We start from the raw sequence: 18,580 nt of genomic DNA on the forward strand, positions 1-18,580 counted from the left end.
CGTAGGTAGGTAGGTTCCCAGGCTAGGGGTCGAATCAGAGCTACAGCTGCTGGCCTACACCACAGCCACAGCCACACCAGATCTGAGCTGCATCCATGCATGATTTTGTATGTGGATGTTTCCATAAATAATATTTTGAATTGTGGCAAAAAATTTTAATTTAAATAAGTGCTTCCATACTATGAAAAAAAATGTGATATATATATATATATAAATCATATATATATAATGGAATACTATTCAGCCATAAAAAAGAATGGAATATTGCCATTTGCAGTAACATGGACAAACCTAAAGGATATTGTATTTAGTGAAATAAGTCAGCAGAGAAAGGCAAATATTATATGAAATCACTTATATGTGGAATCTAAAAAATAATATAAATTAATCTATATAAGAAACAGACTCACAGACAGAGAAAACAAAATTACAGTAACCAAAGAGAAAAGAGGCAGGGAGGGACAAATAAGTAGTATGGGATTAACAGATACAAAGTGTTTATATGTATATATTTTTAAAATATATTTTTCTTATTAAAATTGCATAATCTAATTCTAATAATGAGAAAACACTAGACAAATTCAAATTGAAGGACATTATAAAGATAACTGGTCAGTAGTCTTCAAAAGTATCAAGATTACGAAAAACAAAGAAAGACAAAGGATCTGTCACAGAACGCAGTAGACTAAGAGAAAAATAATAATCTAATGCAATGTAGGATTCTAGATAGGATCCTAAATAGAAGAAAAGACATTAGTGGAAAAACTGGTGAAAACATGAATAAGGTCTATAGTTTACTTAATAGTTTTAACACCAACGTTAATTTCCTGATTCTGATCATTGCACCAGGGTTAAAGATAACATTATGGAAAGCTGGGTGGGAGGTATGTGGGAACCCTCTGTATTACTTCTGTAGTTTTTCTGCAAGTCTACAGTTCAAAATAAATGTTTTGAAAAAGTAAACCTATATGTGCTTAAGCTACTTACTGTTAAATATTATGTGTAGCCACAGGTAATCCTAACTGATTAATTTAACTTAGAAATCATTCAAAAGAAAAAAGTTTGATTTTCCAATATAGACGAGAGTTCCCCCCCGAGACATGAGGAAAAAGAATGTGAAACTTACCTAAAATTGCTGAGAGGTTTGAAAATTGAGGTGCCTTCTCTATCGCTACTGCTTTACTGGTGTCCAAAAGAGTAGAATTCTTACATATTACACTTTCTTCCAACATGGGACACTCCCAATCTGAAAAGACAAGGATTTGGAGTTCTTGTTGTGGCTCAGCAGTAACAAACCCACCTAGGAGGATGTGGGTTCTATCCCTGGCCTGGGTCAACGGGTTAAGGATCCATTGTTGTCGTGAGCTGTGGTTTAGGTCGCAGATTTGGCTCAGATCTGGAGTGGCTGTGGCTGTGATGCAGGCCAGCGGCTATAGCTGTGATTCAACCCCTAGCCTGGGAACTTCATATGCCACAGGTGTGGCTCTAAAAAGACGATAAAATAAAATAAAAAGTCCAGGAGAAATGGCACAAAATTTTGAATAACAGCACCCATGTGGTAGGATACCTTTTTCTCCCCAACTCAGGTCACCAGCCAATACCAAGCTATGGTATCTGAAGAACGTCTTGGGTGAGACAGAAGAAAAAAAAAAAGACAAACCTTAATGGCATCAGGACATCTGGGCTATTGCAGTGCTCTAACCCGATTTCTTTCACAGACTTTTGCCTTATAAAGATTATTGATCTAAGGGAGAGGTATCGCACATGGGGAATGCCTTTCTTATTTTATGTATAATTTATACATAAAAATTATACCTATGTACCATTAACTATCATATTACTCAATAACAAACTGCTATTACTTGATGTCAGTTCTAAGTTTTCCATTACTTCCCACTATGGAAGTATGAGGCTATCCTCTCTTATATTTCCTTTTTCCCACACTTCCCATTATCCTCATGTTATTATATCATATATGTAGTTAGAATAATATTCCATGTAGACATTAAGATTATATAAGTTGCCATAAAATGCTATTTACTCTTGTGGTATACCATGACCACCTTTTGTTTTACCTGGAGTCAATAAAAGTTTTCTTTGTTTAGTTTTTCTCTGTATTTTCATCTCTTTAGTTATAAACTCTATTAAATTGTATAAATTCATTCCATATATTCCATCCTTCGATATTCTGAAATTCCATAATGCTCTTTGTTGGTGTTTTTCATCTACTACCAGGCAGAGTATAGCCCTTTAAATGCAGAAATCATATTCTTTAGCTCTAGAAAATGTTCTTGAATATCTACGATAATTTTCTTCCTATTTTTTTCTGGAACTCCTATTTGATATTAGATTTCATATACTGCTTCTCTACCTTTTTTTCTATACTTTTTATTTTTTTCACTCTTCCTTTTTTCCCCTGGAAAGTCTCAACATATCTTCTAATCCTTTTACTGAGTTTTCCATTCTGCTACTGCATCTAATTTGTTCTCTGGGTATTCCTTTTTACAGCATCTTACTCCCATTCAATACATACATATCTCAATGAAGACTTTTTTCCCAATATTTTCCTCTCCTTTTGTTTCTATTTCTGTTTGGGTAATTTTTTTTTTAATTTTATGGGGGTTAGAACACTTAACATTGAGACATCCTCAAATTTGTAAGAGTACAATATAGTGTTGTTAACTATAGGCACAGTGCTGTGCACTAGATCACTAGAACCTATTCATCTTGCATAAATGAAATTATAGCTTGTTGAATGGCAACTCCTCACATCCCCCCTTCCTAGGCCCTGGCAACCAACATTCTACTCTACTTCTATGAATTTGACTACTTAAAGTGGAATCATTTTCTCTTCTTGTGACTGGCTTATTTCACTTAGGGTAATGTCCTCAGAGTTCATCCATGCTACTGCATATGGCAGGATTTCCTTCCTTTTTAAGGCTGAATAATATTCCATTGTATGTATACACTATATTTTCTTTATCCACTCCTCCATTATTTTTATTTTTTAATTTTTTTTTTCTAGGGATGCACTCGTGGCATATGGAGGTTCCCAGGCCAAGTGACTAATCAGAGCTGTAGCTGCTGGCCTACACCACAGCCACAGCAACTTGGGATCCAAGCAGCGTCTGCGACCTACATGACAGCTCATGGCAATGCCGGATCCTTAACCCACTGAGCAAGGCCAGGGATCAAACCCACAACCTCATGGTTCCCAAACAGATTTGTTAACCACTAAGCCACAACAAGAACTCCCTATATTTTCAATTTTTCAAGTAACTTTCCATACTGCTTTCCAATACAACTTCACCATTTTATAGTCCCATCAACAGTGTATGAGGATTCCAATTTCTCACATCCTTACCAACACTCAGCCTTTTTTATATAATAACAATTCTAACAGTTGTGAGGTGATACCTCACTGTGATCTTGACTTACATTTCCCTGCATATACCTGTTGGCCATAAGAATGTCTTCTTTGGCAGAAATGTCTATTCAAGTCTCTCTCTCTCTTTTTTTTTTTTTTTTTTTTTAAGGGGAACATCTGCAGCACAGGAATTTCCCAGGCTAGGGGTCAAATTGAAGTTACAGCTGTCAGCGTATGCCACAGCCACAGCAACAAGGGATCTGAGTCACATCTGCGACCTACACCACAGCTCACAGCAATGCCAGATCCCCAACTCACTGAGCAAGGCTAGGGATTGAACCTCCATCCTCATGAATCCTGGTTGGATTACTTTCCACTGTGCCACATGCCTTTTTTTTTTTTTTTTTTTAAATACCTGCAGCATATGGCAGTTTACCAGGCTAGGGGTTGAATCGAAGCTGAAGCTGCTGGGCTACATACATTATAGCCACAGCAACGCTGGATCCAAGCCATGTCTGCAACCTACACCACAGCTCACAGTAACACCAGATCCTTAACCCAGAGAGCGAGGCCAGGGTTCGAATCCACATCCTCATGGATCCTAGTCAGATTCACTAACCACTGATCCACATAGGAAACTCTTGCCAATTTTTAATCAGGTAATTTGGATTTCTTTTTACTACTGAGTTGTGAGAGTTTCCTATGTATTTCTTATATTAATCTCTTATCAGACATGTGATGTTCAATATTTTCTCCCTTTTTATAGGTTGCCTTTATACTCTACTGATTGTTTCTTTTGCTGTGCAAAAGCTTCTTAGTTTTACCTAGGCCCACTTGCCTAATTTTGCTTTTTTCACCATATTCAAGAAATCATTAGCAAGAACAATTTTGATGAAGCTTTCCCCCTGTGTTTTCTTTTAGGAGTTTTAGTTTTAGGTCTCATGTTAGTCTTAAGGCTTGATTTGTGTATGATATAAAGGTCAAATTTAATTCTTTTGTATGTGAATATCCAATTCTGCCAACATCATTTGTCGAAGAGACTCTCATACTACATGTGTTCTTGGCACCGATGTCAAAGATCAACTGACCACATATTTATGGATTTAGTTCTGGGCTCGCTATTCTGTCCTACTGTTCTATATGCCTGTCTTTATGTCAGTACTATACTGTTATATTTACTGTAGCTTTGCAATCTATCTTGAAATCAGTAAGGGTTAATTTTCTGTCTGGATAGTCTATCTATTATTAAAAGTAGGGTTACTGAAGTCTCCTACTATTATTGTATTGCTGCCTATTCTTTCCTTCAGTTCTGTCAGTGTCTGCTTTATGTAATAGGTGCTCTGATGTTGGGTAAATATTTATTTAAAATTGTTACATGTTTCTAATTGACACTTTTAAAAGTATATAATGTCCTTCTTTTCTCTTATAATAGTTTCTTATTTAAAGTCTATTTTATCTGATATAAGTATAGCCACTCTTGTTCTCCTTTGGTCACCATTTGCATGGAGTATCTTTTCCCATCTATGTGCTTTCAGTCTATGTGTGCACTTAAATCTAAAGTGAATCCTTTATAGATGGTATACGGATGGATTTTTTCCAATCTACTCAGTCATGCTTTGTGTCTTCTGATTGGGTTTAATCTATTTATGATTAATCTATTAATTATTTACAGGTATTATTGATAGAGAAGAATTTACTGTTACAATTTTGTTTTCTGTTTTGTAGTTCTTTTGCCCCTCTTTCCTCCCTTGCCATGTTCCTTTGTCTTTCATTGATTTATATTGATATGTTTTTATTTCTTTCCAATTTGCTCTTATGTATCTTCTATAGGTATTTTTGGGGGGTTACTATGGGAATTACATAAAACAGCTTTAGGAAGTTCCCTTCATGGCTCAGCAGTTAATGAACCCAACCAGAATCCATGAGGATGCAGGTTCAATCCTTGTCCTTGCTCAGTGGGTTAAGGATCTGGTGTTGCGGCGAGTTGTGGTATAGGTCACAGATGTGGCTCGGATCACCCATTGCTATGGCTGTGGCATAGGCCGGCAGCTGTGGATTCGATGTGACCCCTAGGCTTGGAACCTCCATATGCCGAGGGGCAGCCCTAAAAAGACAAAAAACAGAACAAAACAAAACAAAAAAACACATAGTTTTAAGTCCACTTTAAATAGATAACAACAAAAACTCTACACCTTTACTTCACACCTCAAACACACTTCGTTAATACTGATGTTATAATTTACATCTTTTTATATAGTATAGCCTTTAGCATATGTTTATAGCTATAGCAATACTTGATATTTTTGTCATTTAACTTTTATACTAGAATTAAAAGAGATTTATATATCACTATTACAGTAGTAGTGTGTTTTTTGTCTATATACTTACCAGCAAGTTTTACACTTTCACATGCTTTTATGTTGCTGTTTAGAGTCCTCTGTTTCAACCTGAAGAACTCCCTTTAACATTTCTTATAAGGTAAGTCTAGTGATGATTAAATCCTTCAGCGTTTGTTTGTCTGGAAAATTCTTTATCTTATCTTCACTTCTTTAGGACAGTTTTACTTATTATAGTATTTTTTCTTCTTAGCATTCTGACTGTATCATTCCACTCCTTCTAGACTGCAAGATTTCTGCTGAGAAATTCACTGATAGTCTAACAGGGTCCCCTTATACATATTAAGTCACCTTTTAATTGATGACTTCAAAATTCTTTGTCTTCGTCTTATGACAATGTGATTATATGAGGCCTGTGTGAATTCTTTGATTCATCCTTTTTGAGGTTTAGTTGGGCTCTGGATGTACATTTCCTTTTTCAGATTCAGGAAGATTTCAGCCACTATTTCTATGAAAAAGCCTTCTGGCTCTTTCTCTTTCCCTCTCTCCCTCCTCACCTCCTTTCCTCCTATGAGACTCCTGCAATGCATATATTTATCTGTTCTATTGTGCTCCTTAAGTCTCAAACTTCCTTCACTCTTTTATATTCTTTTTCTTTTGCTCCTCTGACTAGATCATTTCAAATGACTTATCTGTGAGTTTGCTAGTCCAATCCCTTTTATTGGATTTTTAAGTTCATTTATTGTTTTCCTCAGCTCTAAGATTCTGTTTCATTCTTTTTTTCCTGCTTTCTTAAAATTCTTGCTTTTTCCATGTACTGTTCTTCTGGGCTCTTTATGAACATTTACTGAACATACTTATGACAATTGTTTTGAATTCTCTGTCAGGTAGCTCATATATCTCCATTTAATTAGGGTCAGTTTCTGAAGCTTTATGTTATTTCATGTTTTAGACCATGTTTCCTTGTTTCTTCTTCTTTAAAAAAATTTTTAATTTGATTGGCGTATAACTGACTTACAATGTTGTATTAGTTTCGGGGGAATAGCAAAGTGATTCAGTCATACACACAAATGTATCGTCTTTTTTTCCAATACAGGTTATTACAAAAGTACTGAGTAGCTTTTTCTGTGTTGAACAGCAGGTCCTCATTACCCAACTTCTTCTTTTTCTTTAAGCATTTGTGTTGGCGTCTGCACATTAGAAAATACAGCCACCTAAGTCTTCACAGACAGGCCTTGCACAGGAGAAAACCTTCACCAGTCTGCTCTCTCAAAACGTCTTTCTAATTCAAACCATGGTCTTTGGATCTTAGCGGCCATGAGGCATCTAGAGTACAGCAAATCTCATGAGTGCTACAGGACATGTGAGACAAAAGCTATTCCCTTGGGTAGGCACTAGAAATCTTGGAATGATATGCACAGTCAAACTCTTTCCCTTCCCAGACAGAATCTTCGACCAGTGAATATTTTCATGCTAGAACAAACTGCAAGCTTTGTTTTAGCACCCATCATACTTTTAGAGTATGTCAGGTCCCATCAGTAGCCTGAGGCAGACAAGACAGGAACCAATTCTTTGGCCATTCACAGAAAATTTACAATGACTGATACATGGTTCAGCTCTTTTCCTTTCTCCCTAGGGAGAAGCTGGAAGCTGAAGATTTCCTGCCAATTGTACGGCACTGTGCTAGGGGTATGAATTACAATGAAAGGGTGTCTTGCATTTTCCTACTGGCTTTGATGTGACTGGTCTCAAGCTTTCTTAGGGTGCAGGAGCCCCTCAATTAGTTTTGAGATTTCTCACAAAGGAAATTAGTTCATGCATTGTTGTTGAATTGGCGGGTTCCATAGGCAAAGGTGAGTCTAGGGCTTCCTATTTCAATATCTTACTGACTTGCTACCATATTTAGCTTCATTGATCTTTATATTTTATGTTAGAGTTTCCTTGGAGGTCTGGTAGTCCTTGGCTCTCTGTTCATATTTAAGAGGGGGCCCTAAAAGGCTAAGTGGTATCTTTATGGTTTAGTTGGGGTTTGTCACATAGGCAGGTTCACTGTAGGGTTCTTATTAGTTTCACTGAAGGACTACTGAGTCCAGTATCTTTAGATGCTTTCTTAGAAGTTGATCCGATTTCTGAGAGAATACTTCCATTTCTGCTGACTGGAAGGTTCAAGAGTGGTTGCTAGTATTCTGGAAGCTGAGCAGAGAAATGGGCTGCTGGGTGAGGATGAGACTAGGCATTCATTGGGTGAACAGGTCGCACAATTTGGAATATATACTTTTGTTTAATTACCCTTTTTTGCATTCACTACAGTATCTGAAGCAGTTAGATTTTTCTATCTAATAAGTAACCCTGAAATCTCAGTGGCATAATATGAAAGCATTTATTTTTTATACCCATGTCTACTGTTTAGCTCAAGCAGCTCTGTTTTAGATCACAGGGTCTGCTGATCAGATAGGACAGCTCTGTGAAGTGTGTAGTCTGCCTGGGACTATCCTGCTCTATATCTCTCCTTCTGGAGTCCCAGGTAGAGTAGAAGCTAATTAGGAGGTACGTACACACACACACACACACACACACACACACACACACACACACACACATACATATATATAGTCCCTGATTTAGAATGGTTTAACTTACAATTTTTTCCATCCTAAGTGGAAGATCTGTATTCTTCTCAGAATGGCAAAGGGTATATGGACAAGGCCAACCATGCATGCATATTTTAAAGTTCTACTTACGTTTCACTAACTGGTATCCTATTGCCGAAAGTAAGTCACAAGGCCAATCCCAAAGCCAAATAGTGAGAAAGTACACTTTACCCACCCTGAGGCTATGACAAGGGTGTGGCTATATAATACTACCGGCAGGGGAATGAGTAAATGAGACCAATATTTCAAAATGCCATGGTATCCTTGCTATTATTAGTGCCTAGTATCCTCCAGTCCAGAGTCCCTCTGCTTCAAAACATCCCAAAGAATAAATCTCTAGGCTCTACTTGAGAAGGAAAGGAGAACATGCTACATCTTTTATGTTTTGGACCTATCTTTTTACAAGTATTTTACAAGCCAGGTTGGAAGTTTTTTTGAGATACCATGGTACAGAATGGCTTATTTCTCAGGAATTCTCATTGTTGATTTAGGATTCAGCTTTTCAAGTCTACTTTATTAGACCATTTGCTCTCTAGCTTTCCAGACTTTATGCTTTATTCTTTCCAATTCTCTTTAATCTTATGTATTTATGCCTTAAAAAAAAGACACTGTAAAAAATTGTGGAGGAAGGCATGCGTTCAATCTGCATCATTAACCATAGGCTCTTAATTATAGTATATATAGTACACACAAATAACTGTTAATTCGTAGAAAAAATTCAAGCAGGGAGATGCTCTAGTCAACATTTGAGTTATTTTCTGAAAAGTAAGAGAAGTGTAGGAAAAAAAGATAGCCCATAGTTCAAAGTAACAAGTATACATACGTTACATGCAAACTGCTTAATAGCTGGATATGTGCTACATGTAAATGCTGATTCCTTTTTCCTTCCTCCTTGCTCTGAGGGGTTTTTTGTTTGTTTTTTGTGGGGTTTTTTTGGGCTATGCCTATGGCATGAGAAAGTTCCTGGGCCAGGGATCAAATCTATGCCACAGCTGTAACCAGAGCCACAGCAGTGACAACACTGAATCCTTAGTCCGCTGAGCCACAAAGAACTCCCTGATCTGAGGTCTTCTGATCTACAGTCCTATGTGACTAGGCATGGAACACCATGGATAGTGGGCAGAAGAAGGTTTTAGTGAGGAAGATAAGTACACTTTCTCAAAAGGAGTATTATTCACTGCAGAGTTTGTGGACAGAGAAACAATGAAGCAACTTAAAATTATCATCTCACCTAAATAATCTGATCCTCTGAAGAGTTCAGGTGATGGGAAGCTACTTAAACTCTCTTCAGAACTCTTGTATTCCGTATAAGAGTCTGTGACTGAATAACTCGGAAGAGAGCTAGAAACATCATGCTGCAAACTCAGTCCTATGGAATAATAAAAAAAAGGGTAAAATGGTTCAATAATAAACAGATTCGAAATCCTAAAAACTCAAATGTATAGAAATGTAATGCAGTTATATACAAATAATGTAAAATGACATATACAAATGAAAAGGCATACTATTGTACACAACTTTAATTTTAATCTTAGAAAATAATTCTGGGAGTTTCCATCATGGCTCAGTGGAAATGAATCTGACTAACGTCCATGAAGGTGCAGGTTTGATCCAAGGCCTTGCTCAGTGGGTTCAGGATCCAGCGTTGCCATGAGCTGTGGTGTAGGTTGCAGATACAACTCAGATCCTGTGTTGCTGTGGCTGTGGTATAGGCTGAACTCCACGATCGCGAGTTCCCGTCGTGACGCAGTGGTTAACGAATCCGACTAAGAACCATGAGGCTGCGGGTTCAGTCCTTGGCCTCGCTCAGTGGGTTCAGGATCCAGCGTTGCCATGAGCTGTGGTATAGGTTGCAGATAGGCTTGGATCCTGTGTTGCTGTGGCTGTGGTATAGGCCAGCAGCTATAGCTCCAGTTCCATATGGAACCTCCATATACCGTGGTGAGGGCCTAAAAAGGTTAAAAAAAAAAAAAAAAGAAAAGAATTCTGCTTTTGATATGGAGAAAATGCTTTACAAACCTTTGTTGTTTTTCAAAGTTTTATAACTTATTCCATCCATATTTTGGTTCAGTTTTAATTCTTGACTAAAAATGCAATTTTTATATATAAGTAACCCACTAACTGTAAGCTAACTCGCTGAGGAGAAGAAAGAGTGATTCTAGTTATTCCATTTTATTTTATTTATATATTTATTTTTTGTCTTTTTTTGCTATTTCTTTGGGCTGCTCCCTCGGCATATGGAGGTTCCCAGGCTAGGGGTCTAATCAGAGCTGTAGCCACCAGCCTACACCAGAGCCACAGCAACACGGGATCCGAGCCGTGTCTGCAACCTACACCACAGCCCACGGCAACACCGGATCGTTAACCCACTGAGCAAGGGCAGGGATCAAACCCGCAACCTCATGGTTCCTAGTCGGATTGTTAACCACTGAGCCACGACGGGAACTCCCAGTTATTCCATTTTAAAAACAATGAACAAAAACAAAGGTTCAAAGGAACATAGATCAAAGGAACTGAACAGACAGCCCAGACATATATGAGCAACTGATTTTTGACTAAGACTCAAAGGTAATTCAGTGGAGAAAGGATATTCTTTTAAACAAATTACTCTGCAACAACTGTATATCCACATGCAAAAGCAAAACACTCTTCTCTTCCATCACATAAAAAATTAACTATAAATGCACCATAGTTTTAAACGTAAATAAAAACTTCTAGAAGTAAACACAGAGGAGAAAAATCTTCATGACATTGAATTAGGCAAAGATTTCTTAGATATAACTAAAGGGATGATTCATAAAGCAATAGCAGTGATAAAATGGACTTCAAATTTTAAAACTTTTATTCAAAAGAGACAGTTAAGGTGAAAAAACAAGCCATAGACTAAGAGAAAACATTTGTAAATGGACTGGAATCCAAAATATAAAGAACTCTGAAAACTCAATCTAATAGGATATGGGGGAAAATATCCGAACAGAAAATCTTCCAGACTTGGAGAGGTTTTGTTTGTTTGTTTTGTCTTTTGTCTTTTTAGGGCCCCACCCTGGGCATATGGAGGTTACCAGGCTAGGGGCCAAATTGGAGCTATAGCTGCCTGCCTACACCACAGCCACAGCAACGCCAGATCCGAGCCCCGTCTGCAACCTACACCACTGATCATGGCAACACCGGATCCTTAACCCGCCGAGCGAGGCCAGGGATCGAACTCACAACCTCATGGTTCCTAGTTGGATTCGTTTCTGTTGCACCATGACAGGACCCAGACTTGGAGGTCTTAAAGTCATCCCTGTGACAGCAGCCTAGAATGAAGACCTTTCCAATAAATGATGGGGATAGAAATTAGTACTTAAAGAACCACAAGGTTGAGTTAAAAAGGGTGGGGGGTGCAAATCAACTGTAAAGGAAAAAAATAAAAATCATTTAAAACCGGGGAGGGGGGTTTTAGTCATTAGCTGCTATAGTCATTCAGCATTTATCAAATAAAACATAGGTGAACGCTAATAGAAACTGGCAAGGTGGAGGGTAAGGGATGATAGGAGAGCACTGCTCTGAAAATCCATTATCTTCCATCCTGGAGTTGACATACCTATCTCTGCTCATTCATTATCTACCTGAGACAATAACTTTTTGTCCTTCCTACTCTGACCTCACCATACCTCTTCTCTTCTACTCTAACTCCCTCCTTAAAGTTGACAATTGTTGGGAGTTACTGCTGTGGCTCAGTGGTAGCAAACCCAACTAGCATCCATGAGGACGGAGGCTCAGTGGGTTAAGGATCCGGCGTAGCTGTGAGTTGTGGTGTAGTTCACAGATGTGGCTGGTGTAAGCGAGCAACTGTAGCTCCGATTCGACACCTAGCCTGGGAATCTCCAGATGCCATGGGTGGGGCCTTAAAAAGAAAAAAAAAAAAAAAAAGGTTGACAACTGTTTCCTACCTGGCCACCTCTTTTAGCCACCAGTGCCACTCTTAAATTGAGTGACTCAATCCACCATCCTTAACCTCCTCAGAAGTCAGAGGCAGGTTATCCCTCTGAGTATCTTATGCTTCTTCTACTTCAAAGGCCCAAGAGCGTCCTTCCTTGTCCTTGCTGCTTTTTACTTTTCTCACTTCATCGTCATCCTTTTCACCCAAGTTGTTAAATCTCTCCTGCCTACCACCTCTCAAAATTCCCTTCCATCAAACCCCAGAACTCAAGCCAGGCTCAGAAATTAGGAAAGCTCCAGAATTACCATCTGGGCAGTTGGGTAGAGAAAACAATAAACAAATGTTCCTGACTGTATCAAAAGAAAGTTGTTCCTGGTGTCACAAGTTAGAAATGCATTTAAAATTATATTTATATCAAATTACAGTAAACAGGAGATCCCGCTGTGGTGCAACAGGATTGGCACTGTCTTGGGAGTGCTGATATACAGGTTTGATCCCCAGCCCAGAACAGCAGGTTAAGGATCTGGTGTTGCCACAGCTGTGGCAACTGCAGCTCAGATTTGATTCGTGGTCCAGGAACTCCATATGCCACAGGGCAGACAAAAAAGAAAAAAAAAATATACATATCATGAACATTTTAAGAAGTCAAATAGTTCGACAAGACTTTTATCAAAAAGTGCAACCTCTCCTCTTATAATGTCCTATCATAATGTCCCTCTTAGAAACAATTATTTTCAACTCTATTAACTCTACTGTTTCTTTTAATATCTAGATTTATATTTATAAATTAAATGTATTCACTGATCTTATTTATTCTATTGTTATTCTATTTATATTTACAAATTGATCCATGTAAAGATAAATACATTTACAATTGATCCATGTTCTATGAGCTCTATTATATCACCTTTTTGCTGCAAGTTTTTGTTTTTCATTTGAGTTATTGATTACTTAATTTTAAATTAGTTTTCTAGGAGTTTCTATTGTGGCTCAGTGGATTAAGAACCCAACATAGTGTTCATGAAGATGCAGTTTCAATTCCTGGCCTTGCTAAGTGGGTTAAAGATTCAGTGTGGCTGATCAAACTCCTGGAAGAGAACATAAGTAAAACATTCTCTGACATCAACCTTACAAATGTTTTCTCAGCTCAATCTCCCAAAGCAACAGAAATAAGAGCAAAAATAAACCAATGGGAACTAATCAAACTGACAAACTTTTGCACAACAAAGGAAACCAAAAAGAAAGTGAAAAAAACAGCTTACAGATGGGAGAAAATAGTGTCAAATGATGCAATGGACAAGGGCTTAATCTCTAAAATATACAAGCAACTTATACAACTCAACAGCAAAAAAGCCAACGACCCAATGGAAAAATGGGCAAAAGATCTGAATAGACTGTTCTCCAAAGAAGATATACAGACGGCCAACATGCACATGAAAAAATGCTCAACATCACTAATTATTAGAGAAATGAAAATCAAAACTACTATGAGGTACCATCTCACACCAGTCAGAATGGCCATCATTAATAAGCCCACAAACAACAAATGCTGGAGAGGGTGTGGAGAAAAGGGAACCTTCCTGCACTGTTGGTGGGAATGTAAAATCGTACAACCACTATGGAAAATAGTATGGAGGTACCTTAGAAAACTAAATGTAGAACTATCATATGACCCAGCAATCCCACTCTTGGGCATATATCCAGACAAAACTTTCCTTGAAAAAGATACATGCACCTGTATTCATTGCAGCACTATTCACAATAGCCAAGGCATGGAAACAACCTAAATGTCCATCGACAGATGAATGGATTAAGAAGATGTGATAAAACAAACAAACAAACAAACAGGAGTTCCTATCCTGGCTCAGCCGAAACAAATCCTACTAGGAACCATGAGGTTGCAGGTTCGATCTCTGGCCTTGCTCAGTGGGTTCAGGACCCAGCATTGCCGGGAGCTGTGGTGTAGGTTGCAGACACGGCTCGGATCTGGCGTTGCTGTGGCTCTGGAATAGGCCAGTGGCTACAGCTCTGATTAGACCCCTAGCCTGGGAAACCCCATATGCCTCACGTGTGGCCCTAAAAGGACAAAAAGACAAAAAGTAAAAAACAAAAAAAAACAGACTACCAGTTAAAAAAAGAAAAGTCATTTTCACTTAAGAATGTCCCTGATGAAGCAATAAAAATGACTGATTTATTAAATTCTCCACGTCGGTTAAATATTCTGTGTGACAAAATGAGAAAATAATAAATATATCTGCTGCAAATCAAAGTAAAATAAAAACACTTAGTGATTGAGGGGCCTGCTGATTTTAGGCACTACTTTCATGGAACACCAATTTTACTTGAAAGAACAATTTCTAGACAAATTATACTGATCCGAATTTAGGTATCTGGCAGACATTTCCTCAAAACTTAACACAGTGAGCCTGGGAAAACAAATGACAGCATTGGTTGCCAATGATCAGATTCAACTTTTCAAGAAGAATTGGTAATTTGGCAAACATATATCTACCGTCTTGAGCTTGACAGCATCCCATTACTTAAAGAGACTTTTCTGATTATATTGGTGGTGATTTTAACAAATATGGTTTTTGGTATCACATAATAAATCTATCAATATTTGTGCACAACTAAGTGAACTTATATTTCCCAAATGGCCACAGCATGATGTTACAAAATTATGCATGAGAAAATGATCCATCTAAATTTTAAGACAGACCAATAAACTTTAACGTATCAGAATAAGAAAAATGTACTGATATAACTTCGGACTTCACATGGCAACTAACCTTTAACAAAACACTTGTTGAGATCTGCTACTATCAAAGATTATCTGAAAAGGCTATTAAAATATTCTTCCCTTCTAAAACTCAAACAAAAGAAGATGTGGTATATATACACAATGGAATACTACTCAGCCATAATAAAGAACAAAATAATGCCATTTGCAGCAACATGGATGGAACTAGAGACTCTCATACTAAGTGAAGTAAGTCATAAAGAGAAAGACAAATGCCATACGATATCACTTATATATGTAATATAATATGCAGCCCAAATCAACTTTTCCGTAGAAAAGAAAATCATGGGCTTGGAGAACAGACTTGTGGTTGCCAAGGGGGAGGAGAAGGGAATGGGATGGACTGGGAATTTGGGGTTAACAGATGCAAACTATTGCCTTTGGAATGGATAAGCAATGAGATCCTGCTGTATAGCACTGGAAACTATCTAGTCACTTATGATGGAGCATGATGGATGATAATGTGAGAAAAAGAATGTATGTATATATATATATATATATATGTGTGTGTGTGTGTGTGTGACTGGATCACCTTGCTGTACAGTAGAAAACTGACAGAATATTGTAAACCAGCTATGACGGAGAAAAAAAATAATTTAAAAAAGCATTCTAGATCAGTATTTAAAACACTGACTGCATTTTTTGGTGTCTGACAGATTTAAACCTCACTGTTCCATGTTGCCCTTATGCCTGATATCTGTGCAAGCCGATAAGCTCTGGTGCTCCATCTTTTGGCAAGTTAAAACCATTCATAAGAAAACTTATCCTGGGCCCGCCCTCTCTAACCACCTATAAACCCCAACTTACTCTCCTTTCCCTGCTTCCCAAGATACTTTCAGTCCTGCTAAGGAAATACCTTCCTCTCCAGAAGACCTCAATATATCAGTAATAAACCTTTCCATACACTCTTGGTATGTGGGTAGCATCGTTAACCTTGAAATTTGAAACAAATTTTGGGTGGGGATCTATCCTGTCTGTGCAAAATCTGAAATCAGAAAAAAATGCATCTTTCTACCATGTTTTAACTTTTGGAATTGCTCTAGAAGTCTAATGCCATTCATATTCATGATTGCTTATTTACCATCAATAATTTTTGCTCTGGAAGAGTAAAGGAGTTCTTTTTCTTGAGGATTTGTTTTTTTTCACCATGCTTGCAGAACATGGAAGTTTCTGGGCCAGGGATCAAACCTGTGCCATGGCAGGAACCCGGGGTGCAATAACAATGCTGGATCCTTAACCTGGTATGCCACAAGAGAACTCCTATCTTGAGGATTTTTTTTTTTTGGCGTTAAAACCTCTTGATTTATTCAGATTATTTTACATACAATGATGCAACTGTGACCTCAAAGTGTGCAAAGTTAAAGCCTTCAATTGCAGCTGAGAGGAGAGCGTGGGAATGGTACACCTGGGGGTGGGGTGACTCAGGGATGATGGGCAGCCTTCTCCCCAGGGCCAGGGGTGGGGGAGTGACCTGAGGAGCAGGGCCCAGGTGGCCCAGGAACAGGGGAAGGGGGCAGAGACCTCCCTCTGGCATAGGTTAGGAGAGGATTTTTTAAATTACATCATGTACCTTGGCATGGATCTTTTTCATTAATTATGATGGGCAGAAGGCGGGTTCTTTCAGTATGTACTCTCATGACAATTTTTATTTTTATTTATTTATTTGGTCTTTTTGCTTTTTCTTGAGCCGCTCCCACGGCATGTGGAGGTTCCCAGGCTAGGGGTCTAATTGGAGCTGTAGCCACCGGCCTACATGAAAGCCATAGCCACTAGCATATAGTTATATATAGATGTCAGTTCTATAGTTCTATAGATGTCAGTTAAGTCCAGTTGCTCTGTTGTGTCATTTAGGAAGTCTGTTGGCTCATTAATTTTCCATCTGAGTGATCTGTCCATTGATGACAGTGGGGGGCTAAAGTCTCCTACTAATATTGTATTATTATCCATTTCTCCCTTTGTGTCTGTTAGTATTTGTAATATGCTAGTGGCCAGGGCCACAGCAACGCAGGATCCGAGCCGCGTCTGCAACCTACACCACAGCTCACAGCAACGAGAGATCCTGAACCCACTGAGCAAGGCCAGGGATCAAACCTGCAACCTCATGCTTCCTAGTGGGATTCATTAACCACTGCGCCATGATGGGAACTCCTCTTGACCATTTTTAATTCTAGAAAAAATTTCTAGTTTTATGTGTTCAATAATTTCCTTTCTGGAACTCCTGCACTGCTGATGGGAATGTAGGTTGGTACAACTACTATGGACAGCAGTGTGGAGGTTACCTAAAAAAAATTAAACAGAGCTACCATATGATTCAGCAGTCCTACTCCTGGGCATCTATCTGAAGAACGCTACAATTCGAAAAGATACATGCACTCCAATGTTCACTGCAGCAGTATTTACAATAGCCAAGAGATGGAAGCAACCTAAATGTCCATCAAAAGAGAACTAGATAAAGAAGATGTGGTCCATATATACAATGGAATATTACTGAGCTATATGAAAAGAATAAAATATTGCCATTTGTAGCAACATGGATGGACCTAGAGATTATCATACTAAGTAAAGTAAGTCAGACAAGGACAAATATATGAGGTCATTAGTATGTAGAATCTAATAAAAATGACACAAAAGAACTTGATTCACAAAACTGAAAAGACTCAAAAATTTAAAAATTAAACTTACGGTTATCAAAAGGGAAACACCTGTGGGGAGGGATGAATTGGGAGGTTGGGACTGGCATATACATACTACTATATACAAAACAGATTGGTAACAAGGACCCATAGCTCGAGGAAATCTACTCAGTAGTCTGTGCTAGCCTACATGGAGAAATAATCTGAAAAAGAATGGCTATATATGTACGTGTGTGACTGCTTCACATCACTGTACACCTAAAACTAACAACATTTTAAGTCACTTATACTCCAAAAAAATTTATTTAAAAAATAATTTATTTTCTGTTTACTTTATAATGTCTAGAACTACTATTTTTCAAATGTGAGAATGCCTGGGCTCAGCTTCTAATTATTTTCCTTTTTATTTATTTTTATTTATTTATTTATTTATTTTGTCTATTTTTGCTATTTCTTGGGCCGCTTCCACGGCATATGGAGGTTCCCAGGCTAGGGGTTGAATCGGAGCTGTAGCCACCAGCCTACGCCAGAGCCACAGCAACGCGGGGATCCGAGCCGCGTCTGCGACCTACACCACAGCTCACGGCAATGCCGGATCGTTAACCCACTGAGCAAGGGCAGGGACCGAACCCGCAACCTCATGGTTCCTAGTCGGATTCGTTAACCACTGCGCCACGACGGGAACTCCTATTTTCCTTTTTAAAATAGCAGCTTTATTGAAACATAATTCATGGAGTTCCTGTTGGGGCTCAGCAGGTTATGAACCTGACTAGTAGTGAGGATGCGGGTTCAATCTCTGGCCTTGCTCAGTGGGTGAAAGGACCTGGTGTTGCCCTAAGCTGTGGTGTGAGTTGCAGATGCAGCTCAG

General features: G+C 38.3%; 1 protein-coding gene across 1 annotated transcript in view; it reads right to left on the reverse strand.

The window, feature by feature from the left end:
• MEIKIN (meiotic kinetochore factor) overlaps window positions 1-18,580 on the reverse strand; it is a 94,249-nt gene that overhangs the window by 69,385 nt on the left and 6,284 nt on the right. The window contains exons 4-5 of the mRNA XM_047774739.1: window positions 9,586-9,723; window positions 1,127-1,246 (exon numbers count right to left, since the gene is read on the reverse strand). Of these exons, the coding sequence (XP_047630695.1) occupies window positions 1,127-1,246; window positions 9,586-9,723 (258 nt within the window). The remainder of the gene's footprint in view (window positions 1-1,126; window positions 1,247-9,585; window positions 9,724-18,580) is intronic.

Source organism: Phacochoerus africanus, chromosome 4, assembly GCF_016906955.1.
Source record: "Phacochoerus africanus isolate WHEZ1 chromosome 4, ROS_Pafr_v1, whole genome shotgun sequence".
In the NCBI taxonomy this organism is placed as follows: domain Eukaryota; kingdom Metazoa; phylum Chordata; class Mammalia; order Artiodactyla; family Suidae; genus Phacochoerus; species Phacochoerus africanus.